The 26,778-nt window shown below is 41.2% G+C and overlaps 1 protein-coding gene across 11 annotated transcripts in view; it reads left to right on the plus strand.

Moving 5' to 3' along the window:
- Positions 1-26,778, plus strand: part of AKAIN1 (A-kinase anchor inhibitor 1) — an 86,708-nt gene that overhangs the window by 27,338 nt on the left and 32,592 nt on the right. The window contains exon 1 of one of the 11 annotated variants that reach the window (XM_021096130.1): positions 1,016-3,379. The exons of 9 other annotated variants lie outside the window; for them this stretch is intronic. In XM_021096130.1, coding sequence (XP_020951789.1) covers positions 3,343-3,379 — 37 coding nt within the window. In that variant the 5' untranslated portion in view covers positions 1,016-3,342. Of the gene's footprint in view, positions 1-1,015; positions 3,380-3,403; positions 3,838-26,778 lie in introns of those variants that run through there. One more of the 11 variants, XM_021096131.1, reaches the window with a different exon arrangement.

Here is a 26,778-nt window from a genome sequence, read left to right on the forward strand (position 1 = left end):
TTGGGGGAACTATTTGTACAAAAATGAACATGGATACAAAGCTCTTTGGTAGGAAAAGAAGATCTTCAAAGTTAGATTTTTTTTTCAGGAAAATATTTATTGTGCATAAACATAACACGAATTTTAACTATTCTAATGTACTTTTTCCAATAAGGAAGCTTTGCTAATGTTCCTTTCAGAAAATATGGCTATTTGATAGCCCCTTTTAAAGAATCTCACAGGATTCATAAACTGCTTCATAAAAATGCAAACCTGCAGAGAAATTGTTCCGTACTCTTTAAGCCTGCAAAATCTGTAACATTTCCCATTTCTTTCCTTAAGGTAGTAAGTCATTATTTTTATTCTCCCTTCCTCTTTATTCCATCTTCTATCTTCATTTTTTTTTTCCAATTGATGTCATTTCCTTCTCTCTCTCTCTCTTTTTTTTTAGATTTTGCTTTTTTGCTTTGTAGGGCTGCACCTGCGGCATATGGAAGTTCCTAGGCTAGGGATCGATTCGGAGCCTCAGCTGCCAGCCTACACCAACCACAACCACAGCAACACGGATCTGAGCCATGTCTTCGACCTACACCACAGCTTACGGCAATGCTGGGTCCTCAACCCACTGAGTGAGGCCAGGGATCAAACCCGCCATCTCATGGTTCCTGGAGGGAGTTCCACAACAGGAACTCCCTCCTTCTCTCAAAAGAGCACTCTTTTAAAGGCTTTACCAATTGGATTGCACAAAGATTACTTTTTCAGTGTCCTCTACATCATTCAGTTTTTCTGTTTTCACACACACACACACACAAAGGCTACAAATTTTGGGGAGTTCCCGTCATGGCTCAGTGGTTAATGAATCCGACTAGGAACCATGAGGTTGCAGGTTCAATCCCTGGCCTCACTCAGTGGGTTAAGGATCCGGCGTTGCTGTGGCTGTGGTGTAGGCTGGCAGCTATAGCTCCGATTCGACCCCTAGCCTGGGAACCTCCATATGCCTTGGGCGCGGCCCTAGAAGAGACAAAAAGACACACACACACACACACACACACACACACACACACACACGGATCATTTACCATTTTCAGGGTATTGAAATTAAACTATCAAAATAATCATTCCAGTAGTAGTAAAAATGGGAGATTAATATTGTCGAATATAAAATTTACTGATGAAATAACTAAAAAAACTTATTAAAGTGCCTTGGTTTTATTGGGAATAAAATTAATTGTTCTTACTAAAATGTAAACAAGTAAAATTGGATTGGGAGTCTATTGTCCTCTGGCTAGGTAGCGGTGGTATATTGGGTAGAGAGAATGAAGTGATGCGGTGGGAGAAGGAAAGGCAGAGAAGAGCTGAGGATGGGGCTGAGATGAGAGATTGTCCTTCTTTCCTTCAGCTGTTGCATTGGTTTTTACTGAGTCACACTACCTCCTGGTGCCACAGCAGACTATCAGAGGAGCTCTGGGACCTTTTACAAGTGTCCTTTCTTTCTCTTACCATCATGACCCCTGTCTAGCTTGGAAGTGGGTGGGAATCCATCTTCCTTATTTAACATCTGGAAAGGTGTGCTCTGCCGTTGAAGCAGAGAGAGGTAATTTCCACCTTGCTGCTCAAAATAAAGTCTATGGACAGACCATCAGCACCTACAAGCGTGGCCATTGCTAGGGAGCTCGTTAGGAATACAAAATCTCAGGCCCCACCCCAGTCTACTGAATCGGGATCTGCATTTGAACAAGATCTCCCTGGAATTCATGTGCACATTCTTGTCTGAGAAGTACTGACCTAACACATTTAGTTTGCATTCCTCCAGCATGTCCTCTACTAGCAGGGTGTCAGTAATTTCCTGGAATGTGTTTAACTGGGGCTCTGCTCTCCTATTTAATCCATTAATCCATTATCACATTTAAGCCTCACAACAAACCTTGCAGATACCTTAATCCTCCTCTTGCAGATAATACTGTTAAGTAACTTATATAAGGTCACACGCTAGTAAATGGTGGTAATTCTCAAACCTTTTTTACTTTTCCTACACTGTTGCTTTTTCTTGAACTTAATAATGAGTCATTGTTTATGTATTAGGATAAGAGGTAAACCCATTAAAAATAAAGTTTGTAAAAGAGCCCTTTTGAGTGTGATAAAAGAAAGAGGTCTTTTCAGTCATTTAAGGATTATTTCAAATAGTGTTTCACACTTTTGCTGGTGATAAGCGAAGAAGACAGAGTGAAGCATCATTGGTCCCTGGCTTTTGGTATAACTTAGGGAAGTGAGAAGACTGCATCCTGGCATGCACACACTTCATACTGTCCATCAGCTGACTTGCATCTTGTTGCTGCTGAGGCAGGGCCCATCTGTTCAAGCCCCTGTGGAGCCTGGTGCTAGGAGTAGTACTGATTGTTTTATGCTTAGGGTACCCATATGCCTCCATGCAAACCACAGTTCAAGAGCTGTAAGACTGCATTTTTCAATCTATCAGATGGCTTTGAACAAAACTTCTGCCAATAAGGTTATTAGAATGCTTACTATTTGCCAAGAATGTAGCACGAATGGCGACCAACCAAATTATTAAGAAATACTGCATTTTCAGAACAACTACATTTTCCAGGGAGAGATGAAGAAACCCCATAAAACACTGGGGATCACCTGGATCACCTTTCATTCTTGGAAAACTCTATTCAGCTGCAAAAATAGAGACTAAAACCTGAAGCCACTGACATTTGCTTTGAGGCTGGAGAATCCTATGTCATTCTTGCTCTGGGGTTGTAACCTGGATGGATTTGTCTCAAGCTGGGTAATATCTAGTGTGGGCTGTCCACACTGCACAAGCATTTCTGGGGGGAGCTAGATGATGCTTTAAAATGAAGAGTGTATTAGAAGCATGAGGTGAGTGTGGGGGCACTTCGGAGTAGGAGTGGGGGTAGAGTTTTCAGTTGGGTGATGGAAGGGGAAGCATTGGTGTTTCTTGATCTGTCTGTGGGCGGTTCTCACTTTTGAAGGGAACGCTCCGGGCCCCCCTTCCCTAGGATGTGTGTTTGTTGGTGGAGACCCGCCTTACCGAGGTCTCTTTCCTCTGCGCTGGTCAGCCCTTCTGTCTCTAACGTGATGACCTTGAGGGTCCCCAAGCGTCAGAGCTTTCAGAGCCGCCCGGGAGGGGTGCCTGACAGGGGCGCCCTCCTCACGTTCCACAGTCAGCTTGCCCTTCCCTCCAGCTTTCTTTCTGACGCTAGCAGAAGATTAGGACTCTGGGAGAGAGAGGAGTCCTGGACTCCAAGGACTGGTTAACTTGGAGGCCCCACCCTTCTGTTCAAAGCTAGCCTAACTCGGAGAACTCAGGGTAAAGCTCTTTGAAGGCAAACATCCTAAATGTCAGTCCAGTATCCACGGGGGCGAGAGACAGCAGGTAATTAGAAGCAATTAGCTGTCCCCCTGCCGGGAAGCCGGGCAATTACCTTTTCTCTCTTCCTTTTCCGTCCGTCCGTCCGTCCGTCCTTCTCGGTGGAAGAGGTAGAAGGGTGCTGCTCCCCACGCAGCAGTTACGCTGAGCTGGCGCGGGAATGAGGGATGGACTGAGCCGGCATCCGCTCTCCTCCTCCTGCTGCCGCCGCCGTGGCCGCGGACAGAGCAGTGCATTGTGGAGGCTGAGCGCGCCGCGGCAGCGGGAGCTGCGGCCCCGGGATCGCGCGGCGGGGAGCTGTCCGAGGTGCTGATCGTCCCGACCCGCGGCCAGCGCGCGCCCTACGCTCCCACCTGCTCTGGACCCCAAGTCCTGGCTTTCCGTCCACTCTCAGTCTGTCCATCTGTCTGTCTCTCCTTATCTTGGGGGGCAACGGCTGGAGGAAATCATGGTGTTCGCTCCAGGTACACCTGCACCTTGCTTTTTCACCAGGTGTCCAAGAGGGGAGCGGGGAAGTGGAGGGAGAAAAGGCCTTTACCTTGTGGCCCACCTGCGCCTTTTGGAGTTGCCGCCTGTAGTAGGGAGTGGACAGGAGGGAGAGAGTCCCTCTCCCCAGTCCCGCCCCATCCTTCCTCTAAGAATCTCAGCTGTCGTCCTGCCCCTCGCTTCTCTTCCCGCCTGCTTCCTCCATATCCCATCAGACTCAGGCGCCCTGAGAACTGCGATCTTCGCAGGCAGCACAGGCGCTTACTTGAGCAGGAGGGTGGAGAGATGGGGAAAAGAGTAGTGGGTTTCTGGCTACTTCGATGGGAACCTTATTCAGTGTCACTCGCCCTCAGCAGAAGTGGCAGCATGACACGGGTCCTCCCAACCTCCTGGGGAGAGAAGTGTGTGAAGCTCTGGAAGTGGGACAAAGGGCGGAAGAGCGATACTCTTTAAGGAATTAGATCTGAAACTCCAGCAGCTGGAGGCTGCAGTACAGAGGCTGCTACTGCGGCGCCGCTGGCGGTCGCAGTGTCTCTTTGGAGCTGGCGATGAAGGACTTAGTCCCTTCGCTGCTCTCTGTGGCTACAAGTTGGCAAAGAGTCAGATTTGTCCGCGGTTGACCGGCGTACTGGCGAGTGCGTGTGTTTATTTGAGTGAGCCCCCCCCCCCTTCCCCCGCCAAGGACATTGGTGTGTGTTTGGGTGAGGTCAGGCGGATTAGGGAGTGGCGGGGAAAGCGTGGTCGTTGTTAACGTAGGAAGGTCTCTTTAGGGGTGTGTGCAAAGTCTGTTTCCCCCCTGTCTTAAATTATGGGCCGTGCTATCACTGAAGACGCTATGGGGTTGGGGTGGGGAGGAAGGAGTAATAAAAAGAATAGAAGGGCCTGGGAGTCTGACTTTGTTATGCTATGGTTCTTTGACCTGAAAGGTTGGTTTGTATTTGCTGTGGGCCATGGACCTCAGATAGCTGCATTTTTAAAAAGTAAGAATTGAGTCTGTCCTTCAAAAAATTCAAATAGCAAAACTTGAGAAAAGGAAGTCTGACCCTGGCACCGCCCCCCCCCCCAAAAAAAAACTGGGTGCTAGCTGAGGAAGAGGCCTGGAAGGAGTTCTGTCCCTTCTGACACTCACCACAGGCAGTGACTCAGAGCAGTGCCTTAGAGGAAAGCCCAGGAACCCTTCTGCTGCCCGTCCCAAGTAACTCCAGGGGAGACATTGTTCTGTACGGTGAAGGACATTCAGTCACCACAGGATCTGGAAAGTTGGGAAACAACTGCTCCTTGTTGCATTTATCATCTAATTAACACTTTATAAAACATTCAGGCTGTTGTCTCCTTTGATCTTCATATGACCCTCTGGGGTAAGCACTATCATCTCTATTTTACCAGCCCTTCCAGAGAGGCAGTGGTTCCACATAGTCTTTCCAGCACAACCTTAGCTGGGGTTTTCTGACTTTAGATACTCTTTGTTTTTTCCTATACCCCAGAGCCTATCTTTTTTCTTTTTCCCTTTGTCTTTTTAGGGCCGCACCCATGGCATATGGAGGTTCCTAGGCTAGGGGTCCAATCGGAGCCTATCTTAAAGCAAAATGCCTCACCAGTTTCAGGGGTAGCTGCTTTTTGGTCCAAAGGCAGGAATTAGATGTAGCCAAAGGGGAGTGTTTTTATAGTTCCACAGTGGGGGATGGACTACTGTTGTCTAGTTAAGGTTGTTGGGGAATGTTAACTAGGCATTTTCTAAAAGCATAATTGTGAGTGAAAGATTGTGTAATGAGCAGTGGGGAATTTCTGGAGTGGATTTTCTTGGCTTAAGCAGCCCACTTATTGGATAGGACTTTATTTTTCCATTTTCCCCAAGTTTTGCATTAGTTCCATCTCTTCATAACTGTTAGAGATTCCATAAATTGACCTGAATAACATATGTACAGAAACCCTTGGGGAAATACTTTTTGGGTCATTTCTTCAATTTTGAGTTTCTTTTGAAAAGTCATAAGCATTCTGGGGCAATAAAAATAGGATGCTAAAAATATTCAGTCAATTACCTTCTCATCTACTGATCATACGTCTTCTAATTCATGTAGTGATATTATTCTGAAAGGAAATTTGAACAAGGCATTGGTTTTTTAACCCTGCCAGATTTTCCGCATTACAACCTCATCTCTAGGACTATTGCTCTTCTAAATCTCTATAATCTGGGCATCCAGATGTTTTGTACAAAGTCAAGGGAAATACTTAACCCATCCCTTTCTCCAAGCCAACCAGACACTCAGAAAGGGAGGGAACAGAGGCTAGGATTATTCCAAAATTAATAAAAAGTATTAGATAGTTCACAATGAATATAACAACAAATTAACAATGAACTATTCATAAAATTGGGTCAGTGGGTATTATGTCCTTTATTTTTAACTTTTTTATTGAAGTATATTTGATTTACAGTGTTTTGCCACCCTTTATTTTTTTAAGTGAAGTATTGTTGATTTACAATGTTGTGTTAATTTCTGCTGAACAGCAAAGTGACTCAATTATGTATATTAAATATATATGTACACATTTTTTAAATAGTCTTTTCAATTATGGTTTCTCATAGAACATTGAATATAGTGTCCGTGTTATACAGTAGAATCTTGTTGATTATCCACTCATGTGTAATAGCTTACATCTGCTAATCCCAACCTCCCACTCCATCCCTTCCCCAACCCCTTCCGCCGTGGCAACCACAAGTTTATTCTCTATGTCTGTGAGTTTCTTTATGTTTTGAAGATATGTTTTAGATTCTAGATATATGTAATATCACATAGTGTTTGTCATTCTCTGACTTAACCTCACTTGTATGAGAATCTCTAGTTCCATCCATGTTGCTGCTAATTCTTTTTTATGGCTAAGTATTATTCCATTGTATATATGTACCACATCTTTATCCATTCGTCTGTTGATGGACATTTAGTTTGTTTCCATATCCTGGCTACTGTGAATAGTGCTGCTGTGAACTTAGGAGTGCATGTATCTTTTTGAATTAGGTACTAGGTCCTTTAAAACCCATTGTAGCTTTTTGAACTTTAGCAAAGGGAGCCAAGAACCCTGAGGTTTAGTTCTGGCTTTGCTTATATGAATTATCCTAACTTTGAATGGTTCTGCTGCCTCTTTGCTTACCTTAAAGACAAGGTGAAAAGTGACAGAGATTTGTTAAGCAAGTTGCAGTCCAGAAATACAATGGAATAAAGGAGAAATAACTTTATAGAACTCTGGTTTTGATTCACTGTTATCATATAGTAATAAATATTCTTGGATTCTCTGGTTTCAATTAATCTACAGGTTGTAAGGAACAAGGCTTCAGTTGGGCAGGATATTTTGGTGGTTTTTCAGTTTATATAGGGTAGGTAATTCAGTTCTGTGCTTTTCCTCCTTCTTATACCATTCATAGACTTTGTAAGTTAAGAGGGTTTTAGTTTTGTGCATACCAATTTTAAACCCCTTTAAGCTAAGGACCGTGACTACTAATAATTGAAGTATTCAGTTACATGAAGGCTATCTCTCATTTCTTCTTCCCTTTGAAGAAATTATACAAAATTAAGAACAAGAAAATGAGAAATTAAAAATATATATTTAAAATATATTTAGGAGTTCCCACTGTGGCATAGTGGGTTAAGAGTCTGACTGCAGAGGCTTGAGTTGCTGTGGCCAAGAGTTTGATCCTGATTCAGAAGGTTAAAGGATCTGGTGTTGCCACAGCTGTGGTATAGATCAAAGCTCTTACTTGGATTCAGTCCCTGGCCCAGGAACTTCCATATGCCTTAGGTGTGGCCATAAATTTTAAAAATATACATTAAATATATATATATATATATATACACATATATATATATATATATAATTTCTCTGTAAGTACCATACATCCCCAAACATAGTTTAAACTGAGCTGTGGATACATAGCTGAGGCAAAAGGCCAAAGTCAGGTCTTTGCTTTTCCTAAATATCTAATCTATTCCTCCTGCTTTCTTATTGCCAAACCAAAGGTAGAATCTTTGAATAGCAATCTAAGAAGATTTAGAAGCAAACCACCAGTGCTAAAGGAAAGAGGATGACACAAACAATAAGAAAAAATACTTTCATTTCTGTGCATACTGTTAAATTGACCCAGGTTATTTAGTCTGTGACTTTATTAGCAAAAGCTTTCATCTGAGAAAAGAAAAAAGTTCTGAAAGATATCTGGACTTCCCATATGATACCGTTGGGTTTATGGGGGATATCAAGGTATTCTTACCAATTTGTGCACAAAGTCAATGTGGAAGAAAGAAGAAAGACCACTAGTGCTAGACTTTAGTGTCGGAGGTGAAAAAGTACCCAAGGGAATGTCAGGCTATTTCCTGGCCTATTCCAGAACGAGAAAGAAGATGTTCACAAATTCACATGTCTTTTCAATGCTGTGGTTTCACCCAGATAATTCAAGACACTGAGCAATCGTATTAGCAACGCCTCCTCCCTTGAGGAAGAGCCACTAATGGATAGAGTATGAAGTCGAAAGTGAGGACAGATGTTTCCTTACCCCTGGGCAGTTAGTTCCCCCTCCCCCAGTGATTAGAATATGCTTCAGGGATTAATGCACCTCTCTGTGGATGGACCTGATATATACTTGACGTTCTTTGGATTGCCTTCAAATAAGCTGTATTGTCAACAAAAAGGTCTTTCTGTTCTTGTACATGAATTAGTCAAGGTATAACAAGGATTTCAAAGGGGGAATAAAAATGGTATAATTACAAGCAATTAGACAGTCCCTTGACTTCTGCAATTGGTTTGAAAAAACGTTTAGCAAAAGCAGTTCTAGAGAGAGCTATCAAAAGTATTCAAGAAAATATTTATTGCAAAGAAATTATAGCTTTTATTTATTTTTATAAACCTCTTACCAATTCCTGAGAGATCTATGAATAAATAAATTATATAGCCAACTGTCTTAACTGTAAGGTTTATAGTCTGCCAACTGCAATTCTCCTCTTTGGCGTAAAGGGTTTTTAAAATTTTTATTATTTACTTATTTGTTTATGAATTTTTTTTTTTTTAGGGCCGCTCCTGCAGCAAGTGGAAGTTCCCAGGCTAAGGGTCTAATCAGAGCTACAGCTGCTGGCATTCACCGCAGCCACAGCAATGCCAGATCAGAGCTGCATCTGCCATCTATACCACAGCTCATGACCATACTGGATCCTTAACCCACTGAGTGAGGCCAGGGATTGAACTGGCACTCCCATGGATCCTAATCAAGTTCGTTTCTACCGAGCCACAACAGGAACTCCTGCATAAAGTTTTTCTAAAAAAACTTTGATAAATTTATTATTTAAAAATATTTATAAACAGTTGAATTGACTTTTTGGATGTACAACTCTGTGAGTTATACACATGCATAGTGTTGTGTATGACCACAGTACAGTTCTATTGTACTTAAAAAACTCCCTTTTTAATCAAACCCTTCTTTCCATCCCTAACCTCTGGTGACCACTGATTTGTTTTCTACCCTTATAGATGTGCTTTTTCCAGAATGTGATGTAAATGGGATCATATAGCATATAACCCTTTGAGACTGGCTTTTTTCACTCAGTGTAATTTCAGTGAGTTTCTTCCATGTTGTTTGTGTATCAAAAATTCATTCCTTTTTATTGTTGAGTAGTATTCCATTGTATAGATGGACCCACTGTTGTTTATCCTTTTTCCTAAATATTTGTTATTTTCTGGTTTTAGGAGTTATGAATATAGTTGTGATAAACGATCCTGTACATGTTATGTGTGAACATTAAGATTTTTTTTTTTTAGGGCCACACCTGCGGCATATGGAGGTTCCCATGCTAGGGGTCCAACCAGAGCTGTAGCTGCTGTCCTACAACCACAGCAGTGTCAAATTTGAGCCATGTCTGCGACCTACACCACAGCTCATGGCAATGTCTGATCCTTAACCCACTGAGCAAGGCCAGGGATCCAATCTGTATCCTCATGGACGCTAGTTAGATTCGTTTCCAATGAGCCACAATGGGAACTCCTGAAAATGGATTTTCATTTGTCTAGGGTAAATCTTTAGACTTGAGATTACTGGGTCTTATAGTAAATGTGTGTTCTTCTGAAGGGTTGCACCATTTTGCATTACCATCAGCAGAGTTTTCTAGTTGCAGTTGATCTGCATTCTTGTCTTTCTAATGGCATGTAAAATGGTATTCATTGTGATTTTGCTTTGCATTTTCCTAATGGCAAGTCGTTTTGACACATTTTTTCAGGATCTTATTTGCCATATGTATATCTTCTTTTGGTGAAGTGTCTGTTCAGATCTTTTGCCCATTTTGGATAGAGAGGTTTGTGTTCTTATAATAGAGTTTTGAGGGTTCTTTATATGTTCTGGGTATAAATCTGTTGTTCAATATGTGATTTGCAAATATTTTCTTCTAGTTTGTGGCTTGACTCTTGATTTTTTTTTAACACTTTTGTAAAGGAAATTTTTAAAATTGTGTTGCAGTCTAATTTATTGATTTTATTTTTGATGATATCTTAGAACTTTTTGCATAACCCAAGGTCAAGACGTTTTTCTATAAGTTTTATAATTTTACATTTGGATCAAATCATGGAATTAGATGCCTACCCTCATCACTTCATCTAAACTTGATCATCTCCTAAAGGCCTCACCACCTAATACTATCACATTGGAGGTTAGGGCTTCAACATAATAGTTTTGGAGGGATAACAGACATTCAGTCCATAATAAGTTGATTGTTGGATATGGTGTGTATTATAGCTCAAGTTTAATTTTCTTATGTATATGAATGTCCAGTTGTTCTAATAACCATTTTTTTGAAAGATACTATTTCTCCATTGACTTACATTTGCAACTTGTTAAAAATTAATTGTCTATATGGATGTGGGCCTATTTTTGGACTCTTTATCCTGTTTCATTCATCTTATCCTTCCGCTGACACCACAGATATTGATTTCTGTGGCTTTACAGTAAGCCATAAAGTCAAGTAATGGAAATCTTTCAACTTTTCTTCTCTTTAAAAATTGTTTTGGTTATTGTAGTTTCTTTGCCTTTTCATATAAATTTTAGAATTGGCTTACCTGTATCTACATAAAATCTGCTGAGATTTTGATTGGAATTTCATGGAATTTATAGATTGGTTTGTGGAGAATTAAAATCCTAAGCGTGTGGAGTCTCCAATTAGGTCTTTGATTGCTTTCATCAGTATTTTGTAGTTTTCATGTCTTCCATATGTTTTGATAGACTTATACCTAAATATTTCTTTTGGAGGAGGACATTTAAAAACAATTCATTTTCCAAACATTGTTTGCTATTTTAGAAACATGATTGATTTTTGCATGTTGACTTTTTTTCCTATGATCTTGCTTACCTCTCTCATTAGTCACAGGAACTATTTTGTAAATTTCTTAGCACTTGTTATGTGGGCAATTATGTTGTCTGTAAATACGGAATATTTTATTTCTTTTTTTTTCCTCCTATTTTTATGCCATTTTGCACTGACTAGTGGTTGTAGTGTAGCGTTAAATAAGAGTAGTGAGAGTGGACTTTCTTGCCTTGTTTCGAGTCTTAGAAGAAAGCATTGCAGCCTTTCATCAGTATGATGTTAGCCCTAGGGTTTTCTGTAGATATTCTTTTAGGCTGAGGAAGTTCCTTTCTATTCTTAGTTTGCTTTGAGTTTTTATCATCAATAGGTGTTGAATATTGTTAAGTGTAATGATACGACCAAGCGGATTTTCTTTATTAGGCCATCGATATGGTGGATTATGTTGATTGATTTTCAAATAGTGAACCAGTCTTACATGCCTGAGATAACACTCACTTGGTCATGATATATTATTCTTTTCATATACTAAATGAATATTCATTTCAATTCATTAATATTTTTTTGAGGATGTTTTTGCAGTGTTGATAAGGAATGTTGGTCTATAGTTTGCTTTTTCATGCACTATTTTTTTTCTTGCTATTTTTAGGGCCACACCCATGGCATATGGAGTTTCCCAGGCTAGGGGCCGAATCGGAACTACAGCTGCCACCCTAACCATAGCAACACAGAATCTGAGCTGTGTCTGTGACCTACACCACAGCTCACGGCAATGCCAGATCCTTAACCCATTGAGCAAGGTCAGGGATGGAACCCACATCCTCATGGATCCTAGTTGGGTTTGTTAACTGCTGAGCCATGAAGGGAACTCCTCATGCACTATTTTTGTCTGGGTTTTCATATAATATAATGCTGTCTGCATATATGAGATGGGAAATGATCCCTTCTCTTCAGTTATCTGGAGGAGGGGTGTAGAATAGTATAATTTCTTCTTTAAATGTTGGGTAGAATTCATCAAAGAAACCATCTGGGGCAGAGTTTTCTTTGTAGGGAGGTTTTTGTTTGTTTGTTTTTTGTTTTAATGGCTGCATCTGTGGCATATGGAAGTTCCTGGACTAGGGTTTGATTCAGAGCTGCAGCTATAGCTGCAGGCCTACACCACAGCCACAGCAACGCCAGATCAAGCCACATCTGTTGCAGCTTGTGGCAACACTGGATCCTTAATCCAATGAGTGAGGCCAGGGATCAGACCTACATCCTCATGGATACTATGTCAGGTTCTTAACCCACTGAACCAGTTTTGGTAGTTCTTTATGGAATTAGTCCATTTCACTTAATTTGTTGAATTTATATGAATAAATTTTTTTGTACTTTTACTATCTACTTAATCTATGTGGGGTCTGTAGGGATAGCTTCCTTTGGTTCCTGATACTGGAAGTTTATGTTTTGTATTTATTTTTCTTTGACAGTTGGCTACAGGTTTGTTTGTTAATTTTTAAATATCTTTTCAAAGAAGCATCTTTTTGTCTCATTGATTTTCCTTATTGTTTATTGTTTTCAATGTTATTGATTTCTGCTCTTTATCATTTCTTCCTTTCTACTTGCTCTATTATTTATTCATTTATTGCTTTTTAGAGCTGCACCCATGGCATATGGAGGTTCCCAGGCTAGGGATCAAATTGGAGCTACAGCTCTGAGCCTGTACCACAGCCACAGTGACGCAATATCTGAGCCATACCTGCAACCTATACCACAGCTCATGGCAACACCAGATCCTTAACCCACTGAGCGAGGCCAAGGATTGAACCCACAACCTCATGATTCTTAGTCGGATTCATTTCTGCTGCGCCATGACGGGAACTCTTCTACTTGCTTTAACTTTGTTTTTCTTTTTCCAGATTTAAGATGAACTTACATTGTTTATTTCGGGTCTTTTTTTTTTTCCCTGATATAAGCATCAAATCTTATAAATTTCCATCCAAGCATTGCTTTAGAATGTGTTACATTTTAACACTGTATTTTCATTCAGTTCAAAATATTTACTAATTTTCCTTGATATCGCTTCTTTGTCCCATGGATTATATAGAACTGTGTTGTTTAGTTTCCAATTGCCTGAAGATTTCTTATATATCTTTTTGCTATTACTTTCTTTTTTCTTTTCCTGCTATTAACTTCCAGTTTAATTCCATTATGATTAGAAAAATAACCTTTCTATGGTTTCAATTGATTGAAATTAGGTAAGATTTGTTTTTGAGACAGAGTGGGGTCTATCTTGGTGAACATCTTATGTGCACTTGAAAAGAATGCGTATCTCCTCTTTTCAGGTGGAGTTCTCCATAAATTGTCATTTTGATACAGTTGGTGGATGATGTTCATTCTTCTACATTCTAGCTGATATTGAGCCTACTTGGTCTATTGATTACGAGGAAAGGAGTGTTGAAACCTCTAGCAAAAACTAGATTTTTCTATTTGGTTTATCACTTTCTGCTTCATGTATTTTACTGCTCTATTAGGTGCATATGCATTAAACACTGTTATATTTTCTTGGTGATTTGTCTCTTTAATCATTAAGTAGTGTTCCTCTTTATCTCTGGTAATTCTTCTTACTCTGAAGTCTATTTTGACTGACTATAACATAGTCCTATTGGCTCTCCTTTGATTAGTGCATGGTACAGTTGATTCTCATTATTCATTGATTCTGTATTTGTAAGTTTTCCTACTCACTAAAATCTATTTGTAAAATTGATCAATCAAAATCAATATTTGCAGCACTTTCTATACATTCAAGGACATGTATAGAATGTCAAAAAAGTTGACTTGTCTGAATGTGTGTTTGCATCTGAGATTGAACAAGGCAATGTTTTGTCTTTTTGTTTCAGCTCTCATAATGTAAGCCGATGTGCTTTTGGTGGTCTATTTAGTTTTTTACACCTTTGCGCTTTTTGTTGGTGATTTCACTGTTTTATTGGCCCCCAAGTGTAGTGCTAAGGTGTTATCTAATGTTCTAACTACAGTAAAGTTGTGATGTGCCTTGTGAAGGAGGAAATTATTAGATAAGCTCCATTCAGGCATCAGTATAATGCTGTTGGTTGTGAGGTTGATGTTGATAAATCAACAACATACATTTCATAAGGTGTCTTTAAGTAGAAACACATGTACAACAAAGTTATGTGTTAGTCATTTGGCAAAAACATGACCAGAGATTTGCAGGAACCTAAGCCTTGTGCTTCCTTGGGAGCAGTGGTTCCATATTTGCTAATTCACTGTTTGCAATGACTTTATAGAATATAACTACTATAAATAAGGAGAATTGACTGTATATCATTTTCCATCCTTTAACTTTTAATATCTTTGTCATTATATTCAATGTGGGTTTCTTGTAAACAGCATATTTTTTGGCTCTTGCTTCTTAATCAAATGTGTAGAGTTTTAAAGGTGGTTTAAGTTAGCTACTGATTCCTAGATGTCATTCTGACATAATTACCGCATCTTCTAATTCCTCGCTATCATTTAAAATTAAACAATATTTCATCAAGTTAAAATTTTTGTCATTATAGTTTTAGAATCTTTCTTTCTTTCTTTCTTTCTTTTCTTTCTTTCTTTCTTTCTTTCTTTCTTTCTTTCTTTCTTTCTTTTTGGTCTTTTTAGGGCTACACTTGTGGCATATGGAGGTTCCCAGGCTAGGGGTCGAATCAGAGTTATAGCTGCTGGCCTACACCGCAGCCACAGCAACATGGATCTGAGCCATTGTCTGCGACCTACCCCACAGCTCCCAGCAATGCTGGATCCTTAACCCACTGATCAGGGCCAGGGATCGAACCCGCATCCTCATGGATGCTAGTTGGGTTCGTTAACCACTGAGCCATGATGGGAACTCCAGTTTTAGAAATTTTAATATGCATGGATTATCAAAAAGAAACGAAAAATGACAATATTATCCAGCAGTAACAACTGTTAATATTTTAATGTAACTTCTCATACTTTGTCTCTAAAATTATATCCCCTACTTTTTTAAGCTAAAAGGTTATCCTGACATGCTTTTTATTTTTGGACATGACTGTTTACACAGAGTACCATTATCTTTTCATACTATTCAGTTTTCCTCTGTGTATCATTAAAAAAAAAAAGACAGAGTAAAATTGTCATTATTCTCATTTTTGTAGATGATAGAAGGTTCTGAATGCCTGATCAAGTTTATGTTTCAGAATCAATGCTTGACATTAGATGCACTTATTTTCTATACACAATATAATCTTTATTTTTTTATTTTTATTTGATTTTTTGTCTTTTTTTGCCTTTTCTGGGGCCACTCCCGTGGCATATGGATGTTCCCAGGCTAGGGGTCTAATCAGAGCTGTAGCCGCCAGCCTACGCCAGAGCCACAGCAACATGGGATCCGAGCTGCATCTGCAACCTATACCACAGCTCATGACAATGCCGGATCCTTAACCCACTGAGCAAGGCCAGGGATCGAACCCGCAACCTCATGGTTCCTAGTCAGATTCGTTAACCACTGAGCCACAACGGGAACTCCAAGGCAGAGTTGGTTGTTGAAAAAGCTTGTGTTTGGGGACAGATAGGGCTGGAGGCAAACAGCTCACCGCTGCCACATCCATCCCATCTTGCTGATTTGCTCATTTGTTAAATGAAGATCAGAAGATCTATTTTCCAGAGTGGTAATGAAGATAAAGAGGAAGTGCCTGGCCCCCAGGGCACTAAATGGTAGTTATTACTGACATTATTGTTTTAAAAGGCAATGACTAAGAGTGCATTTTGGAGTTCCCATTGTGGCTCAGTGGTAATGAACCCGACTAGTATCCGCAAGGATGCAGGTTCAATCCCTAGCCTCCCTCAGTGGGTTAAGTATCCAGCATTGCTCTGAGCTGTGGTGTAGGCTTGGATCCTGCATTGCTGTGGCTGTGATGTAGGCTCCAATCGACCCCTAGCCTGGGAACTTACATATGCCGTGGGTGTGGCCCTAAAAAGATTTAAAAAAAAAGAGAAAGAATGTGCGTCTTATACACATACACATTCATGTGATTTTTTACACATATGTATGCATATGATTTGAAGACTGGACCAGCAGTCTTGGGAAGCTATATAGTTGATTCCTTCTGTGGAAGAAGTCTGACTTACTGGTTCACTACGTCACCTAGGTAGAGTTTATGAAACTTGAAAGCAAAATGCTCCAACTAGCTGAATTGATGATAAAGCAGATGTCGGAGTGCATCCTGGGATGAATAAGTTATGAATCATGGAAAGTTGCTGTTTAAAGGCGCACAGCTGTGTGCTTGGAAGCAGATGGTCATCTTGCTGATCTGACTCATTCTGATCTTCTCTCAGTTTAAAAGCTGAATGGTGATTTTCCGGTAAAGGTATTATGCATGATATTTTTAATGTTTAACTTTCTAGTTAGGAGAAATTAATATTCTGGAATTTGGAATAATGTTTCATGTTCTATATGCCCTTTCCCCCCTGGAGACCTTAGTTCTTATTCTGTGATTGTAGGTCATAGCCACACACACATTCTTAGATACTGTTCTTTGAACATGCTCTTTGATCTTACATAAATCTTCTTGGGAAGAAAGCCATAAAGTTTGTTGGTCAAAACAATCCCACAGTTATTAGCTGGAGATTAGGAGAGGGCGGGTTGGAGTTTTTCTTCCAGTTACCCTGACTTGCTACATGACTTTGTGTAAGAAATATGCTCCATTTCCTAAATATCCCTCCTTAGCATCTTAGAGGTTTAGCATCTTAGTTCTCAGCACAGATGTTTATTGGGCAGAGGAGATGAATGCAGGAGAGCTACATAGAAGACCTACTATGTGTTAGGCATGCCACATGCTCTTTTTTTTTAAAGCAAGGCACAGCATTATAAAGAAATGCCAAACTAGAATCACCTTTCTTTTTTTATTTTTTACTTTTTAGTGATTTTTGTTTTTTCCATTATAGTTGGTTTACAGTGATCTGTCAATTTCTACTGTACAGCAAAGTGACCGAGTCATATATATATATATATTCGTTTTCTTACATGATCCTCCATCATGTAAAAACATCTTTCTTTAATTTGTGGTTACACTGCTATTTCATGTTCCAAATAGAAACAGAGCATCTACCTCCAGAAATTAAGAGACATACATGAAATGCCTTTTCCATTTTCTTTAAAAAAATGTTTTTTTTTTTATTCCAAATAAGAGAAATAGAGCTTATGGAACTCAAGAACTGCATTCATATTATGAATGCAATGTCTCTGTTCTGGACACCTCTCATAAATCGCATATGATGGGGCTGTTTGGTAATTAGACAGGAGGCTCCTGTGGAATCCACATCTGGGTTGTCTGACAGCTGTTCATTTTTCTCTTCATGGAATTATTTCTTACATCCTTGTATATATTTTTTTGCCTTTCCATTTTAATTTTATATTTTTTGCAGAAATAAAAAATTAAATTATATCTTTAAGGCAGTACTGTAGATGAGCTTTTGATCACCCCTAGCCAGGGTTTTTAGCATGAGGTCCTCTAGAGCCTTAATTGCAATCTGACTCATGCTTCAAAAGAGATTGTTTCACCACCAATCCAGGCCATGCTGTACAAGTCCATAGCAATAGTTGTTTTGCTCTAAAAATAGCTTATGTCAGGAAGGACAACCTTTAAGTCTCCATTTATCTTTGTCATTCTTTCCTGTGCTTTTGGGGCAGTGCTAGTAGGGTGGGACTCTTGGCCATTAGAGGGAACTCAGGAAAAAGAATAGGTGGGCCACCCCTCCTCCTCACCTTAGACCAGAGCACGACAGCCTGACCTGGGGATCAAGGCCATAGGATCCTTGACAGGAGTGGGCTGCAGCTGTCAGGGAAGAGCAGGGATAGGTGGGTGGGGTGAAGGGTAAATGCTTTAGATAATTTCACTTATTTATTCATTCATTTATTCAATAAACATTCCCTCCTGTCTTCTCTGAGCCAGGTACTCTGCTAGGGGACAAACACTAGGACTTTGATATACAAAAGTACACTAAAGGGCTAGAATTGAAAGGCAGAGGGTCGAATCCCTTAGGGAGTAAGTGACTGCCTTTCTCTGGGTCTGATTCCTCCTGGAAAGCCTTCCCTGGGGAATAGGAAAGAAAGCCTTATTCCAGAGAAACCCTCTCCTGTTGACCATCCTTTAGTGCCACTGGGCCATGCATGAGTGCTGGAGTGTGGGGTGGGGTGGCAGGGACCACAAGGGGAGGAAGAGAGTCCCTGTTATCTTACCTTTTAGGTTCATAAATGTACCTTTTAAAAAAATGTTCTCTATAAATTTTAAATGACAACAAAGATGTCCTCAAGGGAGAAACATATTAAAGATCTAAAAGAACAGCAAATGCATTTGACCTGGGCCTGACTCTGCTTGAGGTCATCTCCCTTTTGTGACTGCTGCCACCACTAGGACAGAACCAGTATGTGTGTCCTCCTAAACTACTGCCCCCAGCACAGGTAGATGTGTTCTTTTCTGTTTTTCCAAGCAGAGGTAGGTAGACTTTTATTAAACATCAAGGGAAAAACCAAAGGAAATCAGAATATAGTATACTGAAAGCATTGGGATTTTTTTTTTTTTTTTTTGTCTTTTTGCCATTTCTTGGGCCGCTCCCGCGGCATACAGAGGTTCCCAGGCTAGGGGTCTAATCAGAGCTGTACTTGGCAGCCTACACCAGAGCCACAGCAATGTGGGATCCGAGCCTGTCGGCGACCTACACCACAGCTCACAGCAACGCCGGATCGTTAACCCACTGAGCAAGGGCAGGGATCGAACCCTCAACTTCATGGTTCCTAGTCAGATTGATTCATTAATCACTGCGCCACGATGGGAACTCCCAGCATTGGGATTTTGATCTGATCATAGATATTTTATTTCTTGGCCCCAATGGGGTTCCAACCCACCCTGTAACTATCTGTGTTGTATTTCAGGGGTTCTTGGTGCTGGCTACACACTGGAAGCTTTTAAAATCTGTATCAATGCTCTGGGTCTAACCCAGGCTGGTAAAATAAAAATCTTTTGTGATGTGCTCCAAGCATATCTATTCATTAAAAGCTCTCCAGGTGATCGATTGTGCATTTGGGCTGAGAACCACTGATGTAACTTTTCAAAGAGCAAGTGGGCCAGGCCAGCAGCTTGCCAGACTCTTCACTCCTCTTCCTCCTGTGTCTTCTTTTCTCAGAACCGGACATATGCATGTGCTTGGTACATGCTGGATAAATGAATGAAGGAAGGAGTCAATGGTCATCTTTCATTTCACCCCATAGTCATCCCATTAATGTAAAAAGCAAGAGAAGATTCTAACTCTGCTGCCTACATAGGGTCTTTACAGCCAGGTCCTGCTCTGGTGGAAGGAAGATACCTCTTCTAGTCATTGGCAAGACTGTAGGATTGTCGCTCTTTGGATACTGCGAGTGGTCTTACACTTGTTCATGGTGAGATGTCAGTCACCCAGTGACTATGGTAGCCAGAAGAGCAGGATTACCCACATCACTTAGCAGGAAGGTCTGTATATCCGTGGGCAGTTGAGTCCCACCTTGGTAAGGCTAGGGGTCAAAGTCAAATTAGCCCAGTCCTCTAATGTGGGCGCACGCAGATCTAGGGGGACATCAACCAGGGACTTGCACCGAGACCTTGGGAGGATAACTCCCCAGCCTGGTGACTCCCTTGAAGGCGTGACTCTTAGGTGGGTATGGAGTCACATTGAAGAAGGACTAAGGCAGAACCCATGACACACACCCAGGGATGCCCCCTGGCAGTGTCAATTCTATGTCCTCACCAGTGACGTTCAGGTAGCTGTTGGTATTCCTACAATAGTCTGGGTCAAATGGAGATAGAGGGGCAGTTGTCTTGGTTCTACATTTCAGAAGGCAGATTTCAAACACAGAAGAAAAGAGTCAAGATAAGTACATTATCACATCAGTTTTCCTTTAGGCTTCAGACATATTTTTGTTACATAATTTAACTTGGAAGCAATTTACATATGACAAAATGGGAAGAGTATATTTATTATTTATAGAGTATAACATATAATGCATGAGTCTGAAAATGAATATTTAATGCTATTTAATATGCTAAGTGTCCCACTTGGTTTTGGTAATCCTGTGATTGAATTGCCTGAATTGTTTTTTTTTTTTCATTATACCAGTATAAAAGGTGATTATGTATATTTACTGCTCAAAATGATCATTTTAGTCTGTAAAATTAAAAAAAAAGTTCCAACTTAATATATGATATATACAAGCAGCATGGCATTGGAAAATGTTTCTTGGCTTGGAATCAGAAACTTGCCTTTAATAGCAGAATTTTCTACATACCTGCTATATGGTTTGGGGAAAGTTACTTAGTCTTTCTGAACCTCAGTTTGCCTATTTATAGGACAGTAATACTTATCTCTTTTATCAAATAGGGTTGGGATCATGGTTTATGGAGAAGTTACCATAAAATAATTCAATAGATTATACGTCACATAAAAATTTGAGTTATAATTTGTGTTTAAATTTTTTAACCCTAGAGGGTCATCTTGCCTGAACCCATAAGAAAAAGTTCCCATGATCTCCTTACGTATTATGAGCCCACTGCTGCCACTGAGCTGAGGTGCCTGCCCCATATGGCCCTGGCCTTGGGAGTTGCGTGTGTGGCTGCCTCCCTAGGACCAACACACACCCTGAAAGCTGGGTTGGATTGGCCTCTGGGTGGAACCACATATGTTCTGAGTATGGGAAGACTTTCCAAGGGCATGTGGGGGTGCAGAGAGTGTTTTAAGGGAATCTATTTTTAGGTCATTCTTTTAAATACATGTTCTTAAAATTGATTTTCTAGAGAAACCACCTGTGGTCTGCAAGTTTCACTGTCTACCTATCACTTTCATAGTTGCCCTTTTCTCTTTTTACCAAAAAAAAAAAAAAAAAAAAAGAGAGAGAGAGAGAAAGAGATATGTTGTCACCCTTCTCTATCTTACAATGGCCTGCAATGGAAAAACTTGGGAGGCACCAATTATTCAGGAAATAATTATGTTTATAATAATTACATATCGCAGGTGCAGGCCTAAAACCCTAAAAAGCAAAAAAATTTACATATGACGATATTATTACATTTCAGCATCTTTTCTTGTGCTGGGACCCTACAGAGTCGACAGAGTTGAAAACACTGGCACTGCCAGGTTTACAAAGCACACGCTGTCTGGTGCAGGGCTTCTCAGCCAGGGTCAGTCCCCCTGCTTCCAGTGGACATTGGATAAGTTGTGGAGATAGTTTTCCTTGTCATGGCAGACGGGTGCTACTGGGCATGGCAGGTACATCATTTGCAGGGCACAGTACGAGATAGAAATGTAGGGCCCCTTGTTTAAAAAGCAGGACAAAATGTCATTAAATATACTAAAATATAGGAGTTCCATTGTGGCACAGTGGGTTAAGGATCCTGTATTATCACTGCAGAGGCCCAGATTGTCTGAATGTTGTGGGAGTGGCTAAAAAAGTGGTATTAAAATATAAAGCTTTTTCCTTTCTTCTTTGCTCTCTCTCCCTCCTTCTCTCTCTCCCCCCTCCACTAGTCATGGTGTTTTTTTTTTTTTTTTTAATATTTATTTATTTATTTTTCTTCTAGAGCTGCACCTGGGGCATATGGAAGTTTCCAGGCTAGGGGTCAAATCAGAGCTGCAGCTGCCAGCCTATGCCACAGCCACACCAGATCCGAGCCACATCTGTGACCTACACCACAGCTTGTGGCAATATTGGACACTTAACCCACTGAGCAAGCCCAGAGATCTAACCCACATCCTCATGGATACTAGTCACATTCTTTTTTTTTTTTTTTTTTTTGTCTTTTTTGCTATTTCTTGGGCTGCTCCCGTGGCATATGGAGGTTCCCAGGCTAGAGGTCGAATCGGAGCTGTAGCTGCCAGCCTACGCCAGGGCTAGAGCAACGCGGGAACTGAGCTGCGTCTGCGACCTACACCCCAGCTCATGGCAACACTGGATCGTTAACCCACTGAGCAAGGCCAGGGATCGAACCTGCAACCTCATGGTTCCTAGTCGGATTTGTTAACCATTGAGCCACGACAGGAACTCCCTAGTCACATTCTTAACCTGCTGAGCCACAATGGGAACTCAGTCATAGTGTTTTAAATTTGCTATTTCATATTTTCCTAAATCAACAACAATTAAAATTTTAAATGCTTACCATTTTACCATTATTAAACTTTATTTTTTAAATATTTATTTAAAAATTTTTTATTAGAGTATAGTTGATTTATATTGTTGTGCCAATTTCTGCTATGCAGAAGAGCGACCCAGTCATACATGTGTATACATTCCCTTTCTTATGTTATCTTCCATCATGTTCTATCCCTTAGAGACTGGATATAGTTACCTGTACTATACAGCAGGATCTCATTGCTGATCCATTCTTTTTTTTTTTTTTTTCTTTTTAGGGCTGCACCCATGGCATATGGAGGTTCCTAGGCTAGGGGTCGAATCAGAGCTATAGCCTCTGGCCTATGCCAGAGCCATAGCAACGCCAGATCCGAGCTGCGTCTGTGACCTACACCACAGCTCACGGCAATGCTGGATCCTTAACCCACTAAACAAGGCCAGAGATCAAACCCGCAACCTCATGGTTCCTAGTCAGATTTGTTTCCGCTGCACCACGATGGGAACTCCCTATTCTAAATGTAATAGTTTGCATCTACTAACCCCAAACTCCCTGTCTGTCATATCCCTGCCCTCCTCCCCGCTGGCAACCACAAGTCTGTTTTCCATGTTTATGAGTTTGTTTCTGTTCTGTAGACAGGTTCATTTGTGCCATATTTTAGATTCCACATATAAGTGATATCGTATAGTATTTTTCTTTATCTTTCTGACTTACTTCACTTAGTATGAGAATCTCTGGTTGCATCCATGTTGCTGCAAATGGCAAAATTTCATTCTTTTTTATGGGCTGAGTAATATTCCATTGTGTATATGTACCACATCTTAATCCATTCATCTGTCAGTGGACATTTAGATTGTTTCAATGTCTTGGCTATTGTGAATGTGCTGCAATGAACATAGGGGTGCGTGTGTGTGTGTGTGTGTGTGTGTGTGTGTGAGAATTATCTTTTTCTCTGGATATACACCCAGGAGTGGAATTGCTGGGTCATATGGTAGTTCTATATTTAGTTTTCTGAGGTACTTCCATACTGTTTTCCATAGTGGTTGTACCAATTTACATTCCCACCAACAGTGTAGGAGGGTTCCCTTTTCTCCACACCCTCTCCAGCATTTGTTATTTGTAGATGTATTAAGGATAGCCATTCTGACCACTGTGAGGTGGTACCTTATTGTAGTTTTGATTTGCATTTCTCTAGTAATTAATGATGTTGAGCATTTTCTTCATGTGCCTGCTGACCGTCTGTATGTCTTCTTTGGAGAAATGTCTGTTTAGGTCTTCTGCCCATTTTTTTATTCTTTTTGGGGGGTTGTATGGGTTGTTTGTATATTTTAGAGATTAAGCCCTGTCATTTGCATAGTTTGCAACTATTTTTTCCCATTCGTAGGTTGTCTTTTTTTTTTTTTTTAATGGTTTCCTTTGCTGTGCAAAAGCCTGTAAATTTTGTTAGGTCTCACTTATTTTTTTAAATTTTAAATTAATACCATTCATCTTAAAACTATGCAATACTAGTTTTAAATGCAAAGATAACTTGTATGCCAAATCAATGAATTGACACAATTTAAATCTGATAGCTTGTACATGCATGTATTTTTCTTTTTTTCCGTTTTTGGCTATGCCTGAAGCATGTGGAAGTTCCGGGGTCAGAGACTGAACCTGCGCCACAGCAGCAACCTGAGTCACAGTGGTGACAAAGCTGGATGCTTAACCCACTGGGCCACCAGGGAATTCCTCGCATATGTATTTCTGACCAGAACAGTGGCAACACTGCGTAAAACTTACCGAACCATTTTTATTTCACTTCATGATATGTACTGTTCTCCCCACAAGCGCTGTCTTAGGCTCACTGATGTGTCAGGAAGGACTGAAAAGAAAGGAGCTAAGGTTCACCCTGTCTTTCCCTTTTCTCTATGTTGTTGTTTACAGCATAGGTTGTTGACTGATAACAATAAGCGATAAGAACAAGAGAGAACATGGTAGGGTCCCATAGTTGTATGTGTTTCTTAGCTGGCATTGCCTTCTTCCTGTGTTCTGGGTGAGCTATGGTCCTGACATCGAGTGTGGCCTCCCCAAGCTCCTCCTTTAGTTGTAAATGTAACACATTGACCTCATCCTCGTGTTGAGGCTTTGAGCCTCGCTGAACTCATACATGTCATGACCCACCAGAATCCTGGGCTCACAGGGCATTGCTGAAGCTGTATGAACATGCATGTGGGGGGCACAGGGGTGACACACTGCCCATACCTCCTCTGGACAGGCCGTTCTGTCATCTCACCCAACTTCATTTATAAGACTCAAGTTGAAAGATAGGATTATTAAGAGTTTCAAGGTATCAGCAGTGGAGCTTTGAATCAAGCCCAGGAGCCTTCTGAACATAGGGCTCTGTGTGACTACAATGGTCCCCTGCTTGGTGAAGCTGGCCCTGGCTCCTGGCATCTGGTCTAGAGGCTACGGATGCTGCTAGATGTCACACAGTCCCCAGACCAACTCCCCATCTACAGCAGTGCTGAAACCATGGCAGTCCATCTCTGAAGTGCATCTGAGGCCTGTACACAGGCCAGTTCTCTTTGTCTGTTGCTGTGGTGGGCACTGCTCTGTGTTCTACAATGTTATGGTCACTGCACCGGAGACCACCACTTTCCGTTCCCTGAGGGGAGGGACTGCTTGCAGTAGTTGGGTGCCTCAGGACTTCCTCCGAGTAGCCAGTTTTGCTCACTGCTCTTTATTGTCAATCTGCTGATGAGGACAGATGGATTCTCCAAGGTGGACCTTGCCCGCTCCTGGATGTGGTCTGTGGACCTCAGGGTCCCTGTAGGCAGAGCCCCTTTGAAAGGGAATCCTCCTGAGCTCTGCCTCTCCCAGAGGGCAGGACATTGAGGGGCGGCCTCAGGAGCTTGGCCCTTCTTGTGTGCTGGTTCCCAGGGTCGTCCTGGCCAGGCTGGATTGTGTCCAGCACCATGGTCCATAGCACTTCTGGAACTTCTCTGCAAGTCTGAAAGTTGTGGGAGAAAGCCTAGCTTAGGCAACCAGGGAATGTAGGGTAGGGGCAGAGGGCAGGTGTGGAATGACCTACAAGTTTGTCGGGGGTTGTGGGGGGTTCTGGGCCAGGTGCTCTGAGTTTCTTTCTTGGATTGCTGTCTCCATGTGCTGGGGCTGGGTGAGCACAGATCCCAGACAGCCCAGAATTAATACCCTACCCCCTTTTCTGGCTGGCATTCCCATTTCTGGGTCTGTAACCACACACAGCAGATGGCAGGGGTGGGAGTGATGCTAAAGAGGGGCCAGGCTGGACAGGTGCTTACATTGCACTTGCCACTGACCACCGTGGTGTGGTCCAGGGCTTAATGATCACTCCGTGCTCCCAGCTTCAAGAGGATTCTTTGAAGCTTCCCTCTGAATTCCCAGAGCTTGGTTCCTTGTTAGTTAATTATTTATTAGGCAAATGCTCTGTGCCAGACCTGGGCTCCTGCCACCCAAACCTGACCCTTGCCCTTAGGGGGCTTGTCATTCTTAGGCACAGAGCTTAGTAAAGCAACTGCCCTTTATCTCGACTCTGTTTTCTCCATCAACAGAAAGAACATGAGTTTATTCCACTTAGAATATAACCAAAGCCAGCCCCTCATTTCTGTTTTGGCTCACAGTTGAGTTGCCAGCTGCTTTTGTTGAGCTTTTATGTCCCTGATGGCTGTTCTTCTTTTTGGACATGGGGAAAATGTCAGTATCTTGAACCAGTGACTTGGAAAACAAAAAAATATACAGAAGCTGAGAAAGCTATGCAATATAACACAACATACGCAGCGGAATACTCACAGCGCCCCATGATTTGATATTTGAAATTTTTTGTTTAATTCTACATAAGGCTTCCAGCAGTTGTGTTCCTTGAGTCCCGAGGAAATTCACATGTATTATGCAGCAGTGTGTGGTCAGTCAAAGCAGGGTATCTCCTGGGAGAGGATCTGAGAGTTTTCATGGTTAGTAGTAATTAGGATGGTTTAATTAAGCTCTTTCTTTTGCATATTACAATATCCACTTGTAGGATTTTAATGATTAAATAATTTTAACAAGCTGTGAAATGAAACATATCTCATGCATTATAATCAGACAATGCTTAAATAAGACTTTTTTTTTCTTTTTAGGGCTGCACCTGCGGCATATGGAAATTCTCAGGCTAGGGGTCGAATCAGGGCTGTAGCTGCTGGCCTGTGCCACAGCAACGTGGGATCTGAGCCGTGTCTGCAACCTACACTATAGCTTATGGCAATGCTGGATCCTTAACCCACTGAGTTAGGCCAGGGATCGAACCTGCATCCTCATGGATACTAGTCAGATTCTTAACCCACTGAGGCACAATGGGAACTCCTCAAGACTTTTCAGCAAATAAATATCTTGCTTCAAAATACTGATTATGTCATAAACTTTAGAACAGAAAAGTATATAA

This window comes from Sus scrofa, chromosome 6 (genome assembly GCF_000003025.6).
Source record: "Sus scrofa isolate TJ Tabasco breed Duroc chromosome 6, Sscrofa11.1, whole genome shotgun sequence".
Taxonomy (NCBI): domain Eukaryota; kingdom Metazoa; phylum Chordata; class Mammalia; order Artiodactyla; family Suidae; genus Sus; species Sus scrofa.